Genomic DNA, 23332 nt, shown 5'->3' with positions numbered 1-23332 from the left:
AGTGGGTCAGACCAGGAATCCTCTGGAGGTCCCAATTGCCCTGTGGTTCTAATCAGTTCCCTCTCACAGCATCAAATGGCTTCATGACCCCCAGTTTATTCACAGTTGCACAGCATGCTGCAGTGGAGCAGGAAGAGCATCCAACCTGTGGTGTGATGCCTGAATCTCCTTCCACCGCTTCTCCTGTCTGTCCGAGTTATGCCACACGCCACACAGCACAGAGCCAGTCCTGGCCCTGACCACCCTGCCCTGAGCATTTCCTGCTGCTTCCATGCATCAGTCACAAGTTACGAGTCACATGTCCCCACAGTGGGCAACCCTGGACCAGCAGCGCGCTCTGGACAGCGCAGGTGAGGGGGCCGGTGCCTCCCGGGCGCAGGCGCAGGCCGGGCAGGCGCTCCTTCGCCGCGGAAGCGCCTCTCGTCGTAATAACCAGAACCGTATTTTTGCACCCGCTCCATTTGTTCCTCGGCTTCCAGCTGCTGACAAACAGACCCTTCTCACCCGGGCCAAACCCGGGCCACCCCCGGTGGCGACAGTGGCAGGGGGCGCGCGCCCGCCCGCGGCGACCCCCAGCCGGCAGCGCGCCCGCCCCGAGGGGCAGCGTGAGTGCTGGCGAGAGCGCTCGGGAACGCCTGCCGGGAGCTCGCCGTGAAACTTCACACGCCGCGGGCTCAGCCGCTGCCGGGTCCTGCCCTGCCGCCGCCGCCGCCGCTCGCCCGGGGCCGGGGCGGGAGTGCTCGTGACCCCGCGTGTGCCCGTGTGCGGGAGCCCCCCCCGCCGGCCGGCGTTTCGGCGCGGGCCAGCAGATGGCGGCGCCGCCCCGGCTGGGCGCGCAGCCCCGCGCACGCCGCTGCCGCGCGAGCCCCGCTCCGGTTACAGCCCTCCCCCGCCCCCGCCCTCCGCGGCGGTGTCTCCCTCCTCGCCACCTCCCCGCCTGTCACTACCACGCCGGAGAGCCACCATGGCGCACGGCGGGCCACGCGTGTCCGCCGCCGCCGCTCCGCGCGGGGCTACCCGCTGGCCGCTGTTCCTGCTGCTGCTGCCGCCGCTGCTGGGCGCCGCCACCGCTCTGCGCTGCGCGGAGCCCTGCGGCCGCCCGCGCCCCGGAGCCCTGACCCGCGGGGCGCGCAGCCCGCCGGAGCCGCGACGCGGCGGCGGGGCGGCTGCGGGGGGCAGCCGCGCCAGGAGAGCATCCTCAGCGGCGGGCCGGGAGCAGGTCTCCCTCATCAGCACCTCCTTCGTTCTGAAAGGGGACGCGTCTCACAACCAGGCGATGGTGCACTGGACGGGCGAGAACAGCAGCGTGAGTACGAGGGGCAGTGCGGGCGGGGTTGGGGGGGGTTCCTTGCCCTTAGCCCTGCCCTTACCCCTGCCCTTACCGTTGCTTTGCTTCCCCAACTTGCGGGGCGCAGCCTGCGCTCCGCCGGGCAGGCAGCGGTCGGAGCGCGCTGCTCCCGCCGGCCGGCCCGGGGCGCGGGGGTCCCCGCGGGCAGCACCCGGGGCGAGGGGCGCCCCGACAGCCGGTCAGGTGCCGCCGGGAGGCCAAGCGCCGCCGGGGTCGGGCCGGCCCCGCGCACCCTTCGCCACTTCCCCAGAAGTTTGGAAAGTTTGCGAGCGCGCATCTTGCGGAGGGGCCGGGTGCGCAGTGTGCGTCGCGCTGCGAGGAGGAGGAAGGCTTGGCCCCGGAGCGGCCAGGCCGTGTCCGCGGTCGGTCGGCGTGCCCTCGGGGCTGGGCGAAGGTCTCCGGGAAAGGAGAGGCAGGGGCCGAGCTGCGGCGCGGGGATTATCTCCTCCAGCTCCTCAGAAAGTCCCCGATTAAATTGTCGAGGTTTATCGATTCACCTCGATTCAGTCATCCCCGTGTAATCTTCCCCGCGCCGCGCTTTGCCTCCGCAAGCGCCGGGGAAAGAAAAACGCGAAACCAAAATGACATCAAGCGCAGCCCCGGTCTGGAGGGGGATGTCAGCGGCAGGGGCGGCCCCGCGGGGCGTCCGCCCGGTGGGCGCTGAGCCTCCGCCAGGGCGCGGGCAGGGCGCAGGGCTTCCCCCGCCGGGCCGGCTGTGGGGGCGGGGGGGATTCCCCCAAAGGTCGGGGAACCACGGCAGCTCTCCGAGGAGTTTTACAGCCTGATCGATGGGTAAAAATCCTGCGCTGGGACCGCTGTTACTGCGTGAGAGCATCAGTGCTCGCAACTTTTTGCAGTTAAAGCGATGTGCCTTGCCTTTATTACTGAATTGTCTGGTTTAGACAGCAGCTCTCACGGTGAGCACTCACAATCTATTTTTAACTCATTTTCAGTTTCAGCTAGGCTTCATTTCTTTATGTATTGACCCATTAATGGTTGGGTATTTGCACAGTGTGTTTTCAGGGATTTGCTGCTTCTAATTTATTCTTCACTGAAACATTATATCATAACAGTGGGCGTCATAGGTAAATATTACATAGCACCTTGCACTGTCTGTGAAACTTCACAGACAGGAAAATATCGTATATGAAGGCTCAAGATCAACTTTCTCTTGGAGGATTTTAGTGTTTCTGGAAAACTCTTGAGTGTTTTTACTACAGTTCAGCTAAGCTCCGACTCTGCTTGAACTTTGTGAATTTAGCATAAAGTTTACTTAAACTTGGCTCAGTTCAGAGAGCTGGTGTTGTACTTCTCATAAGCATGTGAATCATCCTTTCTGTAGGATCGCAAGTCCTGGGCTTTGCCTGTTTTGATAGGGGGTCACCCAGGATGCGGAGCTGCTAAGGTTCCCCTGGCGAGGATGCAGTGATTCCCTTGAGCACGCTGAGCTCTTGTGTTAATGCTCTTGTATAATCAGTTGTCAGAGCTGGAGTCAGCACGAGAAAGCTTGACACTTTCACAGGCGATTTTTGATTTGCTCAGGAAGGGAAGCATAAGATGATGGCCATTTTCTGTGAAAAGAAAATGTTGCAAATCAGCAGCATCAGCTGTTCTGATTCTGTCCTTCCTCCGTTTCTCTGCTGTTAGAATACTGGCATTTTTTGTGGACAGTGTTTGCAGGCTGTTAGGACTACTTCCTTGAAGAATTCAGTATTAAAAAGTTGGCATATGTTCATTTTTTGACATAAAAGGCAAGTAACAGCTTTCATGCAAAGTACTCTGCACTCTAAAACGAATATAGTAGAACCTTGCTAATCCACTTTTATGACTAGTGGTCTCTCCTCGCCTCTCTGCAAAGATTTAATAACAGATGCTGCAGTGAGGGCTTGTATTGCTAAAATGTTATTATTTCTTCACAGAATGCTACAGTTCACTTGCTAGAATGCTACCAAGTAGTCTCTTCAAAAGCAAAGATAAATGGCAACTGTCAGAATAAATGAAAGTAGTCTTTGCTACAACTTAGTTCTTTTATGTTTGCTTAGTTACTGTCTACTAATTCAGTATTACAGGATACTCATTATGAATGCCTGCAGACATTCTCTACAGTGTTTACACATTCAATAAAAAATACTTTTGCAGAGTTACTTAAAAAGTAATGTTGCTTATTCTGCCTGCCATCAGGTGATTACCATCAAGCAAGACTAGATTTGAATAGTGACCCGGTAATGAAAGTTTCTTTGCTGCCTTAACCCAAATGAGAGCAGCCAGTCTTTTTGCACTCGATGTTTTACAGTATGTCAGCAGTTTTTTGCACCTTCTTTTTTTTCTTTAACGTTGTTTTATTGCATGCTTCCAGGAGAAGAGCTGATTTTAACAAAGGCTTCCAGAAAAAATGATTTGTAAAGACAGTCTGCAGAATTTTTTATTTTATTTTATTTTAAAGAAGTGGAAGACATACATTAAGCCAAATGGAAGCAGGATGGACTTAAAGCATTTGGAGAGAAATTTGCTTCTGTATGTATATGAGATTAAAATAACTGAAAATAAGTACCTGATCCAAAACATATTTAAGGTAGTCTGGAATGTTTTTTTGTTTATATAGATACATATGCATGTATGTATGTATTTATTTATTTTACTCTGGCTTAAATGTTTGGAGGTAGGAACACTAAGATCCAGTGCTTCTCAAACCTGGCACTTTACCCTGGGTTCCTAAGTCTATGGCAAATCCTGTCTTGCCCCAGAAGCACAGGTTTGAGCTGCGAAGCACTGTTCTGTCCCAAGTGCATTGCAGACAAGGGGAGGACTGGCATTCATAACAGTGGGGTTTTGGATCAGGCCCTGTGAACCTCAGGAGGCACTAAGCAATCTTAAAGTGTCACCACGCACATTTGGCACCTCATTGGAGGTACTCAGCACTTTGTAAACCAAGGACATAAACTAGTTCCTTTATCCTTTACAGCTGCGTGGCTGAAAGTTTGACAGTGATGAGCTCCAGATGACCATATATCCTCTTAAACACCTCACCTAGTAAAATAAATGAAGAAGAAATATGCAGTAGGATTATTCCTTTGAGCTCCACGATGGAGAGACAAATAACCATAAAAGCAGAGGGGGCAGCTGCCTCACTGAGGGATGTTCACCTGCATGAATAGTTCATTGAAAGTGCTACCATGGAGTACTCATGTGTGTGGATCAAGGGCAAGTAAATAAATCTGAAAGAGGCAGAGGTTAGGTCGATGTGCACATGGGGCTTTAAAAAAAATTATTTACTCCTGTGCCACAATAATAGGACCATGTGATTTTCGGTTGTGTGAGATGGCCTGAAAGCAGCTAAGGAGGCTATGAATTAAATTGGTCCTGTCTCGTCCCCCTTCTTTACTGTAGAAGTCTGACATGTACTTTATTATCCTCTCATAATGCCATTAATTTTGTGAATCACAGAAATGGTGGATTTGATAGCACAGCAGAGTATATGGTTGCACTGACTGTAAAGTAAGCTTGAATAGTTGGGAAGATAACTGTACACTTCCTTGCTTGTGTCAAGAGAGAGCTCCCATACAGGGAGGTATGCTAATTGCTTCCTATTGTCTTCTCATTACTTTTATTTTTTACTCTAATAGTTATTTATAAATTCCATAAATGATAAGCCTGTCACTGACCTTTCTTGACAGTGGAATGAATAGTTAAAACCATCACTAGTGGTGTAAGTCTTGCAAAGCTAGTTTATCTCGTTAGTGAGTTCCTACAATTAGTATTTCTGCTCTCAGTTCCCAATGCCCACAGAGATCTGTTGTGTACTATTACTTTCAAACAAGAGCTCATGCAAGTGGAACTAATTTCCTTTCCAGTCTTAAAATATCATAAACTGAAGACATGACAGGTGGGTGGCACAGCACACCATTTACTCTCGTAAGGGCTAAAGACTGACATTTGTGTAACTGATAAATAACATGGAGCTGTGCGTTGGAATATATACAGGTAGTGTGCTTAAAGAATAGCCTCTTACTGTGTTAAGCTGCATATGTATGCTCCCAGATTTACTAACAAACTACTACCCTTTCAGATTTGGGGAAAACAGTCAATTGATGACAGCTTTAAAAACCCCTGCTTCTTCTTAGAAGAGACCTTATAGTCATCCCAGGAGCTTTTTTTTTTTTTTTTTTTTTTTTTTTTTTTGTGTGTGTGTGCAGGTAAACAACTTTCTTTGCAAAACTATACTCTTTTTGACCCTACTGGAGAATTCCCATTGTGCATTAATACTAGCTGATTTAAAAAAAAAATATCAAAGGCAAACCAGAAATACAGGGAGAATGAGACTTGTATTCACAATTGATTTTGATTCATGGGCTGCTCTTCATGCTGTGTGCAGACTGTTAAAGTGTTGTGAACAGGACTTCAGCCAACTAGTTCTAAGTCTGAAGTTTCATGGTGCCAGTATTTCCTTTCTTTTGTTTGTTGTCAAAGTATTAAGTCCATGCAGGTACTTATTTGTCCAGTTAGTTGGTGTCATGATCCCTCATAAACATGTAGCTCTTTGTTATGGAAAAACAAATATAAATATATACACATTTTTTTCAAGACTTAATATTTAGCGGCATCTTATGGGAAAGGAATGTTTATCACACATCTACGGAATTTGCTACATACAAAAATTTTAGCTGATGCAGACTTCTTTGTATTTGATATACAGGTAATTTGTTTAATTTAAAAAATACTACTCTTCGTGAGACAGTTTCACCATATATGATTTGTAGAGCCCAGTGATCCCTAAATGTATTATTCTGACAGATATTTTATATAATTGGTTTTCTGTTTTGTTCAGTTTGCAATAAATTGTGCTGAGGGTATCTATACAGAGCATTCACTTCAATATTACTGTAGCAGTATCTGTAATGGTAAATGTAATTATCTATCCAAACTGGGCAAAAGTCCATTTGTGGTAAGGTTTTGGTGCTGTTTCTCCAGAGCAGCCGGACTACTTTTTACGAAACTAAAGGGAGCGTGAGGTCAAAAATCTTGACAGCTCAGACCTTTGATAAATGGCAGATATATTGCAAAGTGAAAGGCAGATTTCCCATAGGGATTTTTGTTTTTTTTAAATTCCTTGAGATGATAGTGTGATAAAAAACAAACAGAAACCAAACCCAATAATTATATTTGAATGGAACAGAAGAATCCCACATGGAAAAGAGAATGATTTTAATTTGACTGAAGTAACTCAGGAGTTTAACATCTTTTTTCTTCCCCCACCCTCCAATATAAAGTTCATGGCTTACTTCATTTATTTGCTTCTATCAGCCTCTGTTTTCCCTCTCTTCCAGCCCTATAGCTTGCTAGTCTTGTCGCTGCCTGCTGAGCTCTCTCCACATTTCAGCAAATTCCAGCTGCTGAAAGAAAGAGAGAGCACCTCTTCTCATCCCCTAAGTAGACACTTAAAACTGATACATACTTTAATTAGTAAGTGTGTGTCTCAAACATGCTTGAAAGTCCTCCTCCACACGCAGCCCTCCACACCTGCAGCCATACCTGGTCTTACCTGGTTTGCTGGTTTGACTGGCATTACCTGGTTTGCTTAGGAGCAAGCTACTAGCCGCTTTAGCTTAGAGTAGGTACTACTGTGCTGACAGTGGGACGAGCTCAGAGAGTTTGAATCTGGGAGGGAAATCTGGCAATGAACAGTAAACACAGACAACGGATTGAAATCCTGTCTCTGATACTGCTGATGTTATGTGTGCACGATAAACCAAATCTAGCTTAATAACAATCATTAGATATTCATTCAGGCTGTTGATAGCAGGTTCACATATCACAGTGGGAACATAATGCATTCTTCCCAAGCTCGACAGTGTTAGGAATTTACTGATACAGATCTTTGGAGAAAGAAATGAGGACATCCCTTTTGATTTTATTAAAATTCAATAGACTAGTAGAGTCTTTTTGAAAAAACAGAAAGGGAGAATGGTGAACTTTTCAGAAAAACAGTAATTGTTCTGCTAAAGTGGGAAGTTCTGTAAAGTATGTGCCATTTTATGAATTTAAAACGTGAAACGGCCCAGATTACAGAAGCTTTTATGGCAAGCCCTTTGCGTGTCCAAATGAAATATTTTATGGTCCTGTCAATTAAGACCAAAGGATGTTAGCATGAGGAGAGATAATCTGCAGTACAGTGCAAGTGGAGTCCTTCGCGTTCCTGAAAGCACAACTTCATTTAAGCAAAAGCTTAAAGTATAGGTTGAAAGTAGTCTGCTATATATGACTGCTTGCTATAGCTCAGGATGAAACTTGATGACCTGCAACATTCCTTCAGCATTTTTATTCTCATAGTCTCACATTCTTTACCAAACATTCCCATCTCCAACACCCTGCCCCAGTATTAAGAATTTTAAACTCTTAAACAGGTCACCAATGACAAAACCCCTTTGGAAAGAAATAATGGATGGGATCCTTCCTTATGCCTTACTTCAGCCATCAAGTCTAGACTTCTGCAGTAGGAAGGAGGTGGAGGTGGTCCCTGGATTGATCTTTCCCCTGACAATCTTAACAGCCATGCTTGAGAAAGCCTGGATGATTTGACTTCTGAAAGCATGTATCTCTCTCCACTTATTGGAGAGGGGCCTAGAATACTAACTTTGATGAGAGACAGAATTTATTTAAAGTTATTCCTAATCCAGATATCTAGAGTTCATTGCTGCTGCAGTTATTTCCTTCCTTTCTTCCTGTAACTTGGCTGTTGGAGTTTCAGTTATGGATTAAGACTCTGTTGCGGTGGGTATTGCACAACCCCAATGCAAAAAATGCAGGTGCAGCTCTAAAGATTTTATAATTACAGTTTTACCTACATACATCCCTGAGAAACAGAACTGTACGCTTAAAGGATGTACATTGACAGAGATTACACAAAGGTCCAAGTTTCAGTCCAAGGGCTGCTCTAACAGCTGTTCAAATATTTTTTTTTTTCCCTAATGACTAATTTTTATTTTTCTATTCTAATGGAATATTCATATATAAGCAGTCCTGGGGGGAAGGGCCTGAAATTTTCCTTCCAAGGCAAAAGTCAATCAGGAGTTTAGAAACATGTCCACTTTGCATGTATGTAGGTATGCTTTTCTGTCTCTTTTTTTTTTTTTGTCCAAATGAATAGCTCTGCATTGTGCCAAGAAAAAGTGCAACAGTTTTAGCAGTAAGAGCTGGGGGTCTTTGTTCTAGCAGAGGATGCATATTTCAACTCTTTGTGTAAAAGGGGGAGTTACACCGTTCTGCTGGTTGAGTAACCCCAGTGCTGTTGTGTAAGGGTGAGGACAGTGTCACCTCCCGCAAGAAGCTGTTTCAAAGGGAGTTTCCACTGTGCACTGTGAAATGCTCAGTGTTGTAGGTGTGTGCTGACACATCTGCTGGACTTGCTGGCTTTAGTATAATAAGTGGAGAAGTGCCATGCTTATGGATCCTATCGGATTTCATCAGCCCTGGGTGAGGCTGTTGTGGAAAGAGGAGAGATGCTGAGGCACCGGTTACTCGCAGGACTGAGAGTGAGTGTGCACCCTTGGCAGAACTGGTGATGCTTGGCGCAGCCTCATCACCATGTCTGCAAGCTCTGAAGCGGTGTTGCTTCACAATGATTGATACCTCAGGGGCATTTGACGCTTGGCCAGATGTAGAGTGTGAGGTTCCGAATGAATGGCTGTTGGGTTAAATTGGAGCTGAATAGGAGTACCAAGGGACTTTGCCCGTTACCTCACCAGTAGACTCTGGGATAGCATTGGCATGATGTAGGCGATTTTGTGCCTCAGTTTCCTACCTGCAGTGTGAGTATAACGGTAATTCCCTGTGTCTTGGGATTGCCGTTGCTCTAAAAAAGCTGTGCACTTCGATATTAAAGTAATGGTTATCACCATAACATCTAAAAGAGACAGGACCATAGAAAACCACATCTATGGTTTCTTTGTTCCTTTGACTGTCTCACAGTACAGTCTAGGAATTAGAGAAGAAAAGGCTCTCACAGGTCATGCAAACTTCTCTGCTTGTTCTGATGTTTGTTTTGATCAGGGCTCCTTTTAATGTGTAGTCCAGTTTAATTTGAATGCCTAGGCTCTAGCACTTCAAGATCATTGAACAGACTTAAGGTTATGTGATTAAACCCATTTCCAGTGAAACTTAACCTGTATTTAATGTGGCTTTTATTCTGCTCTCATTTACCAGTATAATGAAATAACTGTGCTTCTTTCTCAGTGTTTGTACCTTTCATACTCGTGTAGACTAATAATTATTTCTCTGAATAACATTTATTTTGTTCTTTAATTTTTTTTTTTTTTTATAACTCACTTTTGCTAGCTCTTTAATTGCACTGTCTGGATAGGGCAGTACCTACATATAATAGTACCTACTATTTGTATTTGACTGGCACATTTTTAGAGATGTACATATGTACAGAGGTTATTGTTAATTTCTGGCTTCCCTTTAATCACTGTAATGTCCTTGTGGTTATCTGTGTTTTCTAAAAAGAAAACCACAGAACAGTAAATAGTTTTGGAGGTTTTGTTTTGTTTTTCTTTATTTTAAAAAAGATAAGTTATAAAAGCACTTAAATAAGTTGGTCATTACCAAAAAAGCTAATTTAATGGTTTCTGTGCAGTAACATTGTTAAAAGTTTGTTCTAGTAAATGAAGTAGATTTATGTATTTAATGTTTCCCTCCCCTCCCGGTATACTTTATGAACTTTGTTTTTTTCATGGTCTTTGTAAGCTCACTGGAGCCATGGTAAAACTGCGTGAAGTATCGTAGAAGGATATTTGCAAGCACCAACTACTGTGGTGTGTCCTTATTCCTACTGAGTGGTAGGTTCATGTTTACTGGCCAGCATGTTCAGTTTTAGAACATAGCAAGCTACACTCTGTGAAAACACATATTTTGGTCACTGTTACTATCTATTCTCTGCTCCCCAGACTGGCAATACCACAGGGAAAGAGCAGTCTTAACACACACACACACACACACACATGCGTGCGCGCATGCGCACGTGCACACACACACCCACACACCCACACACCCCCCCCCATGTATGAGCAAGATGTGTACTGGGGCTGAGTTGGTGGCATTTGAGTGCTTCTGTAATACCAATAAATGATAATGATGATGACTGAAGATTGAGCTGTTCCACCTGTAAATTCTAGCAGTGTGTAGCCTGGCCTCCTTAACTGAGCTACAGAAGAGGAAAGTTGCTTTTCTCAGGTATTGCAGAACAGCCTGTTTGTGGTTAATGCATTCCCATGCTTGCTTCCACCAGCAATTGTCACTGCAAGACGGATGCCCGAGGGGAGCGGGAGGGTGAGGAGTATGTTGGAATCACTCTTTGAGCTTTGGGCAGTGCTTCACAGTGTTAAATGTGACTGATTCTGAAGAAATAGTTGTTTATTCATAGAGAACACAATTGTATCACGGCATAGTAGGTTGCCATAAAATCCTCCTGGGTTCTCAGTAAGGTATTTTTACTGTGTTTGCTAGCAGAAAGATACCTTGTAACTTGCTCTTTTCAGAGGATTGGAACCACCTGTGAGTCTAAGGCATCTAAATCTGCAGCAGGACTTGTTAAATTTTGCCATTTATGGAAAGCAGAATATTATTTTCTCTGTTCTTTTATGCTCCTAGGTATAGTGTTGGGTGTTCAGCATAAGTAGGCATTGTGTCAACACAGGTAGAGATAAGAGTATAACCCTGAGAGAACTTGTGAACCCCTTTTGTATGGGTAGCTCATTTTTATGCATGGTTTTTGAACGGATCCATGGATGAGGCATAAAAATAGAAATAAACAAAATCAACACGTGCTAGCTACAGGTGGATTACTTTCTGAATGTATAGAGATCTTTGCCAATCAATTACTGCCACAAGGCAACAGGGACCCATCAGGATGTAGCACACATACACAGTGCTCCGACGTTCAGCCTGTTACAGAGACCATGAGGTGAACTCCATGGAGATTTGTAGCAGCAAATGCCTGAAGATGCCCAGGGACCTGGCTGGTGATGCTGGAGACCTGTAACCACATGCAGCTGGATGGCAGAAACACTGATGCTCTTTTGCCCAACTCACCTCAACCTGCAGTGATCACCCCAGCGGGAAAGTAAGTCAAAATCGAAGGCTGGGATCTGCCATGTGTTTATACTTATAGGCTCTAATCTCGATGATTCTTAACTAAATAAACCCCAGTATTCTATTCCACAACAGGTTGGCATTAACCACTGTGCACTTTCTCAGCACTTTTTGGGGCCCTGTTGAAATAAGTAAGGGCTCAAATTAGATTTGGCTGCTACATATTAGTTTGTGGAGATGCTGTATGAACATCATTCCTTCTGGCCTCTCTCATTTTAGCCTTGTAAACTGCACAAGTTTAAGTGATATGTACAGGACTTTGAAGTCTTAGGTATTGCAGTTCATCTAGTTAGAGCACAGAAGCCAGCAAGCATATGAACGAAAAAAGTTTTCCTCTCCCTGACTGAGATGCCCCCGCACAGGCATTAGGACTTTATCATAATTGCAGCTTTTGATGTAGAGGGCCATTTCTTACTTTGCTAATTTGTTTGGCTTTTAATCAGTCACTTCCTATATTTCCTTGCCTGTTACCCAACCACGTAATGGCAGGCGTATCAAAAGGTCTCAGCTGCCTTGAGAGCAGTCTTGAAACATGTTCTTTGCTCAGAGTGAGAAGTACAAACTGAACAGAAACTATGCAAAACATCTATGTTGGGAGTATGGTGGCTTCAGTGGGAGCTGTGTCCTGAGCACCAGTGACAGACTGTGGAATACTAACAGTGAACTCTCTGGTTGCCCTTGGCTGTGCTGGTGCTGGGGGTAGAGGACTGAGAAGCTGTTGCTGTTGGTGGTCCTGAGCTTGTCTCTTTCCCTGGATGAGGGAGGCTGATACTGGCAGAGTCAGCTGCAACTTGTTCCTGTTCTTTTTGAGGTTTCCCGGCCTGATAGGAAAAAAAAATATGAAAGAATCCAGTTATTTTTTTCCTCTCTTGTATGTGACATCCACCGAGGTGCTGCTGAGGACATGCAGGAGGGAGGAGGATGTATGGATGGAGCAAAAGTGCCCTTATTTTTGGAGCAAACACCCACTATCAATGTTTGAAATTTCTCTTGGGTCATGGATATTATTATTAAATTCTGTCTAAAACCACTGTAAAGAATAGAAGCCAGAAAGTATGTTGCGCATCAGCTGAACAGCATTTTTGTAGCTCCATGAAACCCACTTTGTGATTCTCTGATTAAGTTCTTGGCTCCCACCAGCTTCAGTGAAGGAAGACGCAGAAGGAATGCATCCCCCTGCATAATAGGCTGAGCTGGCACCTCTGCTTAAAAACTGTAAGATGTAGCTCAGCAAACACGCTTTCTGTTCATAATGAAAAACATGTTCATTTCCATACAGCATCTCTCAAGGGCTACTGCGCAGAGAGCACTGAGGGCCACTAACAAGGTCTCCTTTTCCTTCCTTCCTCCTCTTCCAACTGCTTTAAAACAGATGGGTTTTTATAAAGTGGGCTACATTTAGAAGGCTTTGAACCCTGGTATTTCTTCTAACGATCTCATTGCTCCCGGAGAGCTCTTTTTTAAAATTCATTGTATAAGCACCTTCTGTCCTGTGTTCCATTTCTTTATTTAAAACACCCTTGGGGGAGAGGAGGGAGATGATTGATATCAGGCTACCATATATAATTTGTGTGAGAACTAGGTTGTTAGTTGGTGAATTATCAACATAAAATATTTCTTTTAGTTTAGCTAACTGCAGAAAAGCCACTCCTTAAACTGACAGTGGCACAACTTAAGAATTGAATGAAAGGCAATCTTCTTTGTCAGTGGGTGGACTTAGTTTGGTTCATCAGTTTGCAAGCATGCAGGCATGTTTGAGCTGCTTTTGTGTCTGCTACTGAGGCAAGAGATGTTTTACGAACACTGGAACCGCATGAAAAGAAGACTCTCCACTTCCTGTTTGAATCAATGTCCATATTATTGTGAGGGATTACATCTTGGCTCTAATGTTCGTGACTTCAAGGAGACTGCTCCTGAAGATGGGAATGTAAGGCTATAGAAGGATATAATCTTTATCTTGCAGAAACTGCCAGCAAGTCTGGTTATTGCATTGCTGCATTTTGTGAGGTATATTGAGGCTCCCTAAGGGAGCAGGACTCAGTCCAGTGTGATGTTTCACAGGGGTCGGTAGCTCAGAAATCAAGCCCATTTTGATGAGAGCACTGAAATTCACATTTAGGCATAGACTGTGTGCCAGGAAATAATATAAAGAGTTCATAGTCTTTGATCCACGGTCTGTTGTATGTGGATGGTTTGCACAAAATATGCAAGCTTTTTGGTTTTTTTTGTAGGAACTAAATAGACTTGTATTTATTAACTGAACCTGATCACAGTCACTGTCAGCGAGAAACTCTGCTCCCCTTTAGGCAACTTCTGCATCTGTTCTTTGTTTCTGTTACTTTTCTGTCTGCTTTTTAGTATGTCTCATTCCTTCTCCCCCCTTTCTTTTCTCTGTCTCTGTGTGTCTCCTTTGTTATTCTCCCTTCATTTCCTTCTCTGTATTAAATCACCTTTCTCACCCCTGAGGGCTTAAATAGCATCATCTTCCCAGTTCCATCTGGAAAAAAAGATCTTCAAAGACGTTGTTAGTAATGATACAGACATGTCATCAGTCTGGGAGTTGCCATTCCGGTGAATATAGATGTTCACACTTGGTCACATGTTGTCTGCAGGCTTGGACAGACAGTGCAGCATTGCTTAAGGAAATCTTGCATTCATGGCAGTATCTGTAGCTCTAGAGGGTAGCAGTAGCAGATGTTTATAAAAAACATTGTCCCCAAAATACATCATCTTAATTGAAACTGGCCCAGAAGCAGTGTATTTCACCTCATGCCCCCAGCCTAAAGCTGTGATCTCTTAAACTCACCTAGGGTTAGTTTTGGATTGGGGAAATGAAGTAAAACACGCTGCTTCTGTGTCAAGCTTCTGGGTGAGTTTAAATGATCATAATTAGAAATGAAAGACTCAAAATCCCATTTCCAGTCATCCAATTCTGTAATCTGGACATGCCATCTAGTAAGAATTTGTATACTACCTGTCACTGGAATGACTCTGTTTCTTACCCAGCTTAAATTGAAAAATAGTAATAAGCTATTTCAGTGCTAGATTTAATGCATAAATGAGGCTTTGTGAGCAAAACACAACTTCTGAAATGTCTATTACAGTATGGATTTTATTATCTGGATTAAGTTCAGATATTAGTGCATGTAATTCTGATATTTGGGTGATGTCATTCTGATATGTGACTTTGCCAAGTATGCTTCGTTATTACTTTTTGCAACCTATAGGCAATGAATTCTTTTTCCTTTAAATAAATGAAATATTTGCAAGCAGTTACTTACTGCAGGAATTTAAATAAGTTTCTTTTGAAAATAAATGTAAGCTGAGGAGAGCAAAGACAGCCAATGACTGTGAAGCTGTCGTAGGAGGGAAACTGCAGCTCATATATGCAAGCTCTGTGGCTTTAGCTGAGCCTTGAAAACATGGGAGTCAAAAGCAGGAAAGTGCTAAGGTCTTGGTTTCTGGCATAGCTTGTTTCTCTGATGCAAGTGCACTTGCTGTGCAGTCACTACAGTTCATGGACTGAAGGAAGATGAACAGATTTAGAGTGCTTTTATCTAACGTGAAATTGATACTGTCTTATGGGAATGACTTCTAAGAAGAACATAAGAATGCCTGTACTAGGCTAGACCTGTGGATATCTAGGGAAGAGCATCAGACTCAGATGAATATTTTGTGATCCTTCATCGGACAGCTTTTCTGGCCAACAGCAATTTGTGGCTCAGGGGTAACTGTAAAAGCTTTTCAGGTGCAAGAAACATACCTTGTTTATAAATATGAAAACTAGAGGGAAGATGAGCTTATATACTTAAATGCAGCAGTTAGCCAAAATTGCTATTACTGAATTTCTCTTGATTACATCACCCTTTCCTCATGCCTAAATAAGTTCAAATTCTGGGGTATGTTCTCTGAGTGACTTAAATTATGTAGATCTGTAGCTACATTTTAGAATTTCAGAACCATTTCTTAGTAAATTGATTTAAATAGTATTTAAATTCCAACAAATTGTATAAAATAACAAGTAGACCAATCAACACGTAATTTAAAAAGTACTTCTTTTCTACTGTGAGTTTCTCACCAATCTGGGAATTTTAAGGGATACTATTTCTCTTGAGTGAATGTTGTTTCTAGAAAGAAATGCATGGCAAAAGTAGCTTTTAGATGTCTTTTTGTTTATATGGAATTTATAAAAGCATCTTTTTTTAAGTGTTAGGTGATGGTAATATCATATGGAAAAAGTACTAAATATCCTGAATGTTTTCCTTGGTTATTTAAAGTTGATTACATGTTCGTTAAATGGACAACCTCATCTGAGCCAGGATTAATTTTAAATTCAAGCCATTATTCTCTTGGTACATAACCAATACAGTATATGTTCTTATCAACAAGTGAGTCTCATTTTTAATTTATGAAAGTTTACCTGAGAGTATTCAAATGTCTCACCCTTTCCAAGTATTAAAAAAGCCTTTGATGTCTCAGCATTTGACTTTAAAACAGCTGATCTTCTGGTGTGCTGTATAATAAAGTTGTTTTGATACATACAAGAAATTCTGCTTATTCATTCCAAGTTTGCTTGGCATAATTAGGTTTTAACCTAATAACTAGGTTTTTGTTCGGTAAAAATTGGTGATTCTGTTAAAGTGAAAATCAATCCTTTTCTCTTAAGTTACTTTAAGGCCAATTATTAAACAGGCATGAGCAAATTTCTTAGATTTTAAGAAGTGCTGAAGGTAAGTTTTGAAAATGTTGCTCATTCTTGTTTTTTACTAGTTCATGATTTTTAAATAAAGATTTCTAGTGCTTTCTTTTAATTTTTAATATTGGATTGAAGGGTACAAATGAAAGCATTCAAATTAGGGTCCATGGGAACCCATGCTGTGATTAGATTTCTCATCTGGAGTAAAGCAGCACCATTTCATTGACTTAAATTTCACCCATTATAGAAGGATTCTTAGCTTTGATTTGTCTCACAGTTAGTGGAATGTTCAGAGTAAAGGACGAGAAGAGGTGCAGGAGCCTACAAAACTGGGAAAAGTAAACAGAAACAGGTATTATATTTTAAGTATTGAATTCCACACTGTTCTTTCCTACTGTTTTTCCTCTTAAGTTTCTGTCCTAAACATTTCTATATTACTGAGTTTATCTAGAAAACCCATGCTTGTTAGCTAGAGCTGAGGTTTGTTGTTTTTTGCCTTAGTCGTCTTACTCTCTACCTGCCTTTCTGTGAACTGGTTAATTTAATCTTTCTAGCTGCTGTATTGGTTTGTTCAGCATCACTAGGGTCGGCATGTTACATATGGAAGGCACATCAGCGGAAGGAAACTAATATCCCGATCAACTTACCATCACTGCAGATAGAGGGAAACCATCTGGCATGAGTGAATTGATTTCTGCATCAATCTCCTTGCACAGGCAATCAATTCAACAGAGAGAAACGAGACCCGAGTCCTCATCACTTTCCTGTTGTAGAAGGCTCCCTATATCAGAGTCTTATTCTTCTGAATTCACTGATGCACTCTGCTATCACTTAGCTATGACAGCAGTGGTACTCCATACAGTATCACTGAATTCAAAGCCTGTAAGAGGCAACAGCAGGCTACAGTGGGCTTTGGATCAGATCCTTGGGCTAATGCTGCAACTGTACTAGTGACTGTATTAGTTAAGAGGTATTTAAACCCTTAAAGCATTAGGAGGGATCTCTCATTGCTAACAGCATGAGGCTCATCCTGATAACAAAGCAGGAACGATTTTATTTGTAATTTTTTAGTATACCCAACTGCTTTTTGTAGTTTCTGAATCACATGCATGCTAATAATTCAAGAGGAATGACACACAGTTTTAGTAGGCATCATTATTATATCTACATGAGGAAAACATGGTGCTTTTCTTCTCCTCCCTCACTTTTTTGGTGAAGGAGCAGTAGTGCAGCAAAGCAGGTCTGTTTTATAATAAAATTCTTCAGGGCGCTATAATGTATAACTTAGGTAATGGCTTAAAAAGCCAAGTTAAAGAGAAAATAATTAGAAGCCTAATTTGGATTCACCCTTCCCTATTACCACTTAAAGATGTTGACTGTGGAGTTCTGTTACTGCTTCATTTAGCTTGGTGATTGCAATGACCTAACTCCTTGTGCATCAGACTGTTCTTGTTTGGATATGAAGTACGATTTTTGTGTTGCTGGATCAGAGCATGTATTCTGGTACCATAGAATTAAGAGGAAATAAGCTGACATTGGCTTGCACAAGGGAACAGACTTGCTCTGCTTTGGTCCCAAAGGTGTCATTGATTCTATTTGCACTACAGGGTCAAATATTTGTATATGATATCATTGAAGCTAACAAAAGGTTGTCATGGGGCAGTGTTTATGTCACAAAATGTGACACTTACTTGTTGATGGGATACAATGTTGATGGGGTACAATGTCAGCATGTCGTGGTGCAAATGTCATCATTTTGTGATGTGACAAATTGTCCCTAAGGATAGAATTTTTAAGAGACCTTAACGGATGTTGGGAAAATGAATATTTTATTTGTGCCCTATTTAGGAACAATCAGAAGTTTAGAAAGCAAAGCTTGCAGCAATTTGCATCACTTTTCATTCTTGAAGGCTCTTTGCTAATGTCACAGACTTCAGTCATTATATACTTGATGCTTCCTTAGCAGGAAAATTTGTTGACTCATCATGCTTCAAGGCAGCTCCAGAGATGACAATTCTTCAGTAGCTAACATGTTTAATTGGACCGTTCTCCATTTGTAGCAGACTGGATTTTCCTATTTTAACCACAAAATAGTAGGACAATTTTAAAAGTTTCAGTCTGTCAAAACTTAGGTGCGATAGGAAGTAAGATAATTTTGTTTGTATTTGTTCTGTCCTTCATTCAAACCTTGTTAGAGGCAATTGTGAAGCATACCAAGCAGTGTTGCCTGTACCTTATCTACAAAGGCAAATTCAGCTGGGAAGGCTGTGCTTTGTTAACAAAACTAAACTGAACCAGAAGCATATTTGGTATTGCAGTGTATTCCTAGGCAGTTCCCCTGGCATGCCTGAGACACACTGTAAGGAATCGAAGGAGAGCATGTTCAGTAGTTTCCAGAAGACGTTTTAAATAAAATTCAGACATGTAACTTGCACTAATATCAGAGCCTTTGAGAATGTTGATTTAGTTTCTTAAATATGAGGGGAGTATTCTGGTGAGAACTGAAGGCTGCCCGTTTTTCTGTGGAAATAGTAGATTTCTGCTTTTGTAGTAGTAGACTTAATGGAAAATCTGTTTGTTCAAGAACAGAACAAGTAAATCATAGATTTGCTGTACAGATGAGGTGTTTCTGGATTTAATGATGAAATTTGGTCTTAGACAGACCTACTCATGCTTCAGGGCACCGATGGCATTCAGACTTATTTGGTCAAACATGGGTCCGAAAAGCAACATGTAATAGCACTAGTGGACAGTATCCTGCTCTCTCTTCCTGAATAGCTGTGTGTTCCTCCTCAGCTGGACTTCAGATGAGTGATTTTGTATGAAACTACTTTCCACTAGGTTTTGAAAAAGTTCTGATGAAATTTGTGCTTTCCAAGTCTGTATATTCTCAACTTTGTGTTTGCACAGAAATTTGGTTTTGTGTATGTGTTTTATGTGAAACAGCACATGTGGTTTTAGGCACTTACTCTGCTTATATAGTTTGTAGATTTAATGGAGAAGTTTGAGCTGCTGCTGTTTGAAAACACAGATAAATATAAATAAAATAGTTTGTTCTTTTGTAAAATTTTCTAAGCAAGGCCGGATGGGCAGTCCCTGGATGGCTCCTTCCCAGGAGCTGGGGGAAGCCTGTCCACTTCTATCAGCTTTAACTATGGCACTACTGTCAGAGAACTGTGCTCATGCAGACTCTTCTTGCTATACTTGGCCAATATTGAGCTAATGCTCTGTGATTACACCAAGCCGTAACTTGCTGCTAAGGAAGAGAAATGGAATAAAGAAAAAGCATAGTGTTTGGTGGATGTGAACAGCGTTGAACAAATTTTGAACAGCTTTCCAATCAAGATATTGGACATCGGGTACCTTTTTCAAACCATTTCGTCTGGAACTGATCCAAAGCCAGTCTTTCTCCTGAGCAAATTCCTCAAGTAGGACATTTTTGCTCAGATTACCAACAGCATAAGCCTCCAGTAATTTCTGTGTCAGTTCAAAGACAGACTCCAGGTGAGTTGTGATTTCTCTGCAGAGAACTGTTAGTGGTTGCAACATGATGTGGTTCCTGCAGAAATGGCAAGGTGGGTCAGGTTGTTTTTGCATCTCTTGGGCTTCAGGAGGACCACTTCCAGTCTATGGGGCTGCCAGAGGCTTTCTGTTCAACCTTGAGCAGTAACTTGAATCTTTCTATATCTAAATGTAACATACGGAAATCTTGTTCTGCCTCTTCAGTTATAAGGCAACATCAAAGATCATGAAGTGTTTGGATACTTTGGAAATGTGTGTGATCATTTTACCACAGGTAAGCAGAAGGGAAAAGAGAGGCAAGCTTCACAAGAAAGTTTTTTTTCTGATGTTAGTCTGATATAAGGGAATCTCATTTTACAGTCCCTTATTCAGTGTTTTCATGTGGCTTTACATCCTACATGATATTGCTTTTTAAATGCTGTCCTGTAAAAACAGTAGAGCATTATGAATGATTTTTCATTTACATATATTTTTAATGCCTGATACTTGCATTAGTGAAATATGCTTCTTACCAAACCACTTTTTATTTTGATATATATTTTTTTCTTTCATAATAACATCTACTTTAAAAATAATTGTGAAATTTTTCCTTCTTTAAATAATGTTTGGGATTTTAAAAATTCTTTTTCTCAGCTATATTTTTTTAATTTTAAGTTGGTAAGAGTTGTAAATTTCTTAGAATGATTGCCTACATAATAATTTGAAATGTGTCTGGCATTAGTTCTGTGAAAACAATCTGGATGTTCTCTGATCTGGATCTACAGAGCCATAAAATATATATGGCACTGTATTAAGTTTTATAATGCTCATTACTTCAATGTTGTACCTGTTGGGTAGAGAATCACTGAAGCGGATGAAAAGTATTGCTCTTTGAGCAGCAGAAATATTAGAAGTGCTTTTACATGGCCCCTTCTAGATATGAGTTTCACTGCAGGGTTCAGCAAAGAAATAATTAGTATTTAAACTGTTTGTGAAGGAATATGACTATTCCTCCAGAGCAGAAGAATTACAAATCAGTGGAGCGCTGCAGAATTTTTCTTTGGGCTAAAATAATTGCCATATGAGGTCTTCACGATATAATGAGGGCTATCTGTGGTCTAGCAAAGTGAGCTTAAAACTTGATATAGTAGGACCCTGTTTTAATTCCTGAATCTTTCACATGACTGTCATTGTAATCTGGGGCAATGCTCTTTGTTCCTGTTCCTGTTGTTAGAGCTACATTAGCAATGTAATTTATGTGTCTTCATATTTAGTTACTTTCAGGGCCAATTGCTAAGCTACTTAGAAAACAAATTTAACCTGCCTGCTTTGTAATCACTGTAATCGGTACTCTGGAAGGCCTGGGATCTACATGCATGTTGTACAACATCGACCATTGTACTCCAGCCATGAGCTTCAAAAGGTTAAATATTTAGATAGTGTTACCTAACCTTCAGCTTATAATTATGGCCCCAATAAACCTTAATATTTGTCTTGATATCCTTCTGTTTTTAAAAGGGAGTTTTATTTATGATCTGTAGAAAATGCATTTATTTAATGATCATTGCATTAGCATTGATAATGGTCCTGACGTGTTTAGTTTCAAAGGATACCTGCTTTGAAATTTACTGCAGAATAGCGGAAGTGCCACCATTCACTTGGGAGTGTCTAGAAGAAAGTCATGTTAATGTTTTAATTTTAGAATATGTCATTGTAGCATTCTACTTCTGTTACTGAAGTGCCAGTCGTTTGGTCTCAGTGGAGCTATACAGGACATGAAACATTTCTGTAAGTAACATGGTACAAAGCCATAAGCACATGTGAAAGTTTGTAGCAGGTGTGTAATTCCCAGCTCAGTTTTGCATGATGAGAGCTTGTTGTCTAGGTTTGGATGTAAGCAACTTCTGAGCGTAAAAAGTGGTGTGTGCCCCATTTATGTGAGCCACCCAGGTTCGCCTGTCTATTGTATGGCTTTAGATGTGGTATATGCTGATTTTGCGTTCTCTCAGGTTATAGGCCTCTTAAAACAAACCCTCCAAAACTAGGGTTTTTAAGTTGGCTTATTTCACTGTACTGGTGCATGGTGTAGCTCTGTAGCCATTGCAATGACACAGTTGAAAGGGCAGCGGCACAGGCAAGGGGCTGAGAACAAGTGGCCAGAGCAGGAGGGAAACGGGAGCTTTGGGAAGGAGCTTCACTGCTGAATCAGTGTATTGTGAAACAGATTCCTTAATATGTAGCTTGCTACCTGTTTCTCTGGGTAGCAGTGCTGTCTTAAGCAGCCACAGAGTATTTCCAGGCCCATACAAACCCTCTCAGCTAGTGTCGGTGTAGTTCCTTGTGGAGAACTGAACTGGAGAATTGATCGCGATAAGAAGAACCTGGACAGCTGGATTAGCCTGTTTTCTTTAATGTCTGATTTAAATCTGTCTTGCTTCAGTTTACTTCTTCCCCTATCTACCAGGGATATGGAGAAAAGTTTATTTCCTGTCTCTTTTCATCAAGCTTTAATATATCTGAAAGCCTTTATTATGCTTCTCCTATGTCTTGCGTTCTTTAGATTTAATAACCTCAGCTTCTTCATCATTTCCTTGCTGCTTACTTGGTGCTGCTTTTCTAGACCTCTCATCATTTTTATTGCATTCTTCCAGGGTCTATCCAATTAATCCACATCAGTTCTGTGATGCTCTGGCATGAACACACTCTTCTAACTGAGGTCTTCAGACTGCAGTAGAAGTTTCCTCTTGGAGACTCACAGTCTGCATGTGTCTTGCAGCCTCTTTATCCATTACCTTATGGTGCTATGCTGCTATGAAAAAGGCAGATGTTACTGTCTCATGATTCATTAACACTCCCAGCTCTTTTGCTGAGTGCACTTTGCTCTTGCCTATTCTGATTATGCGCACTTTAGTATTTATGCTCATTGACTGCAATCGTTCTTGCTGAATGGCACATGGCCATTTTTGATCATTTTTCTAATTTGTGAAGATCACTTTGAGTTCTTACCCTGTACCTCAGTCTGTATGTTTCAGCTTGGTGTCATTCTTGGATTTAATAAGCATAGCCACTTTGTGCAGATGTTAAATAATACCAGAATAATGATGTGTTCCCTTGCAGACCCACTGGATAGAGAGAGTGTCTGTTGCCTCTCTGTTATCCCTAAGGCCTATCATTCTGATATAGGGAAGAATTAGATAATTTTGATAGTATTTGCTTTTCAGAATTTCAATCTGGACCTCACTCATTGCTTGCACACAGTTTGTTTAGTGATAGCTTCTGGAATTTGTCTTGGAGTTGAAGATAAACTGACTAGTTGGTGCTTTCCAGACTCCTTCTACCCCTTCTCTTTTTATAAAAATAAGTTCAATGCCTGTCCTTTTCTGCCTGTCTGGTATGCACCCTGATTTCCATTGGTTCTTTAAGAAGTGAGTGAAAGAATCTCAAATTTATGGCAGTGTTTGAGAATCTGAGGATGATGTTTATCTGTACCTTATCTACTAGTATGTTTATGTTGCTTTGTTCTTTGCTAAAATCACCTAAATTCTTCTTTCACCTTTCCCTGTCTCCAGGCACCTGTTATTTATCAATGCATTTCACTCACCTTTGCCACCAGCTTTGTGTGACCTTGTGGTAAAGTAGAT

At 42.0% G+C, this 23332-nt stretch overlaps 1 protein-coding gene across 6 annotated transcripts in view; it reads left to right on the top strand.

Annotated features, from left to right (window-relative positions):
• Nucleotides 1–513: 513 nt before the first annotated feature.
• The window catches only part of SORCS2 (sortilin related VPS10 domain containing receptor 2), a 569561-nt gene continuing 546742 nt past the window's right edge, over nt 514–23332 (top strand). For all 6 annotated transcript variants that reach the window (XM_080373393.1, XM_080373391.1, XM_080373389.1 and 3 more), the window contains exon 1: nt 514–1306. In XM_080373393.1, coding sequence (XP_080229519.1) covers nt 965–1306 — 342 coding nt within the window. In that variant the 5' untranslated portion in view covers nt 514–964. The remainder of the gene's footprint in view (nt 1307–23332) is intronic.

The sequence above is a fragment of the Falco punctatus genome (genome assembly GCF_963210335.1).
Source record: "Falco punctatus genome assembly, chromosome: 1".
Taxonomy (NCBI): domain Eukaryota; kingdom Metazoa; phylum Chordata; class Aves; order Falconiformes; family Falconidae; genus Falco; species Falco punctatus.
The sequence above is the reverse complement of the archived record's forward strand: the minus strand, read 5'-3'. Positions and strand labels throughout refer to the sequence as shown.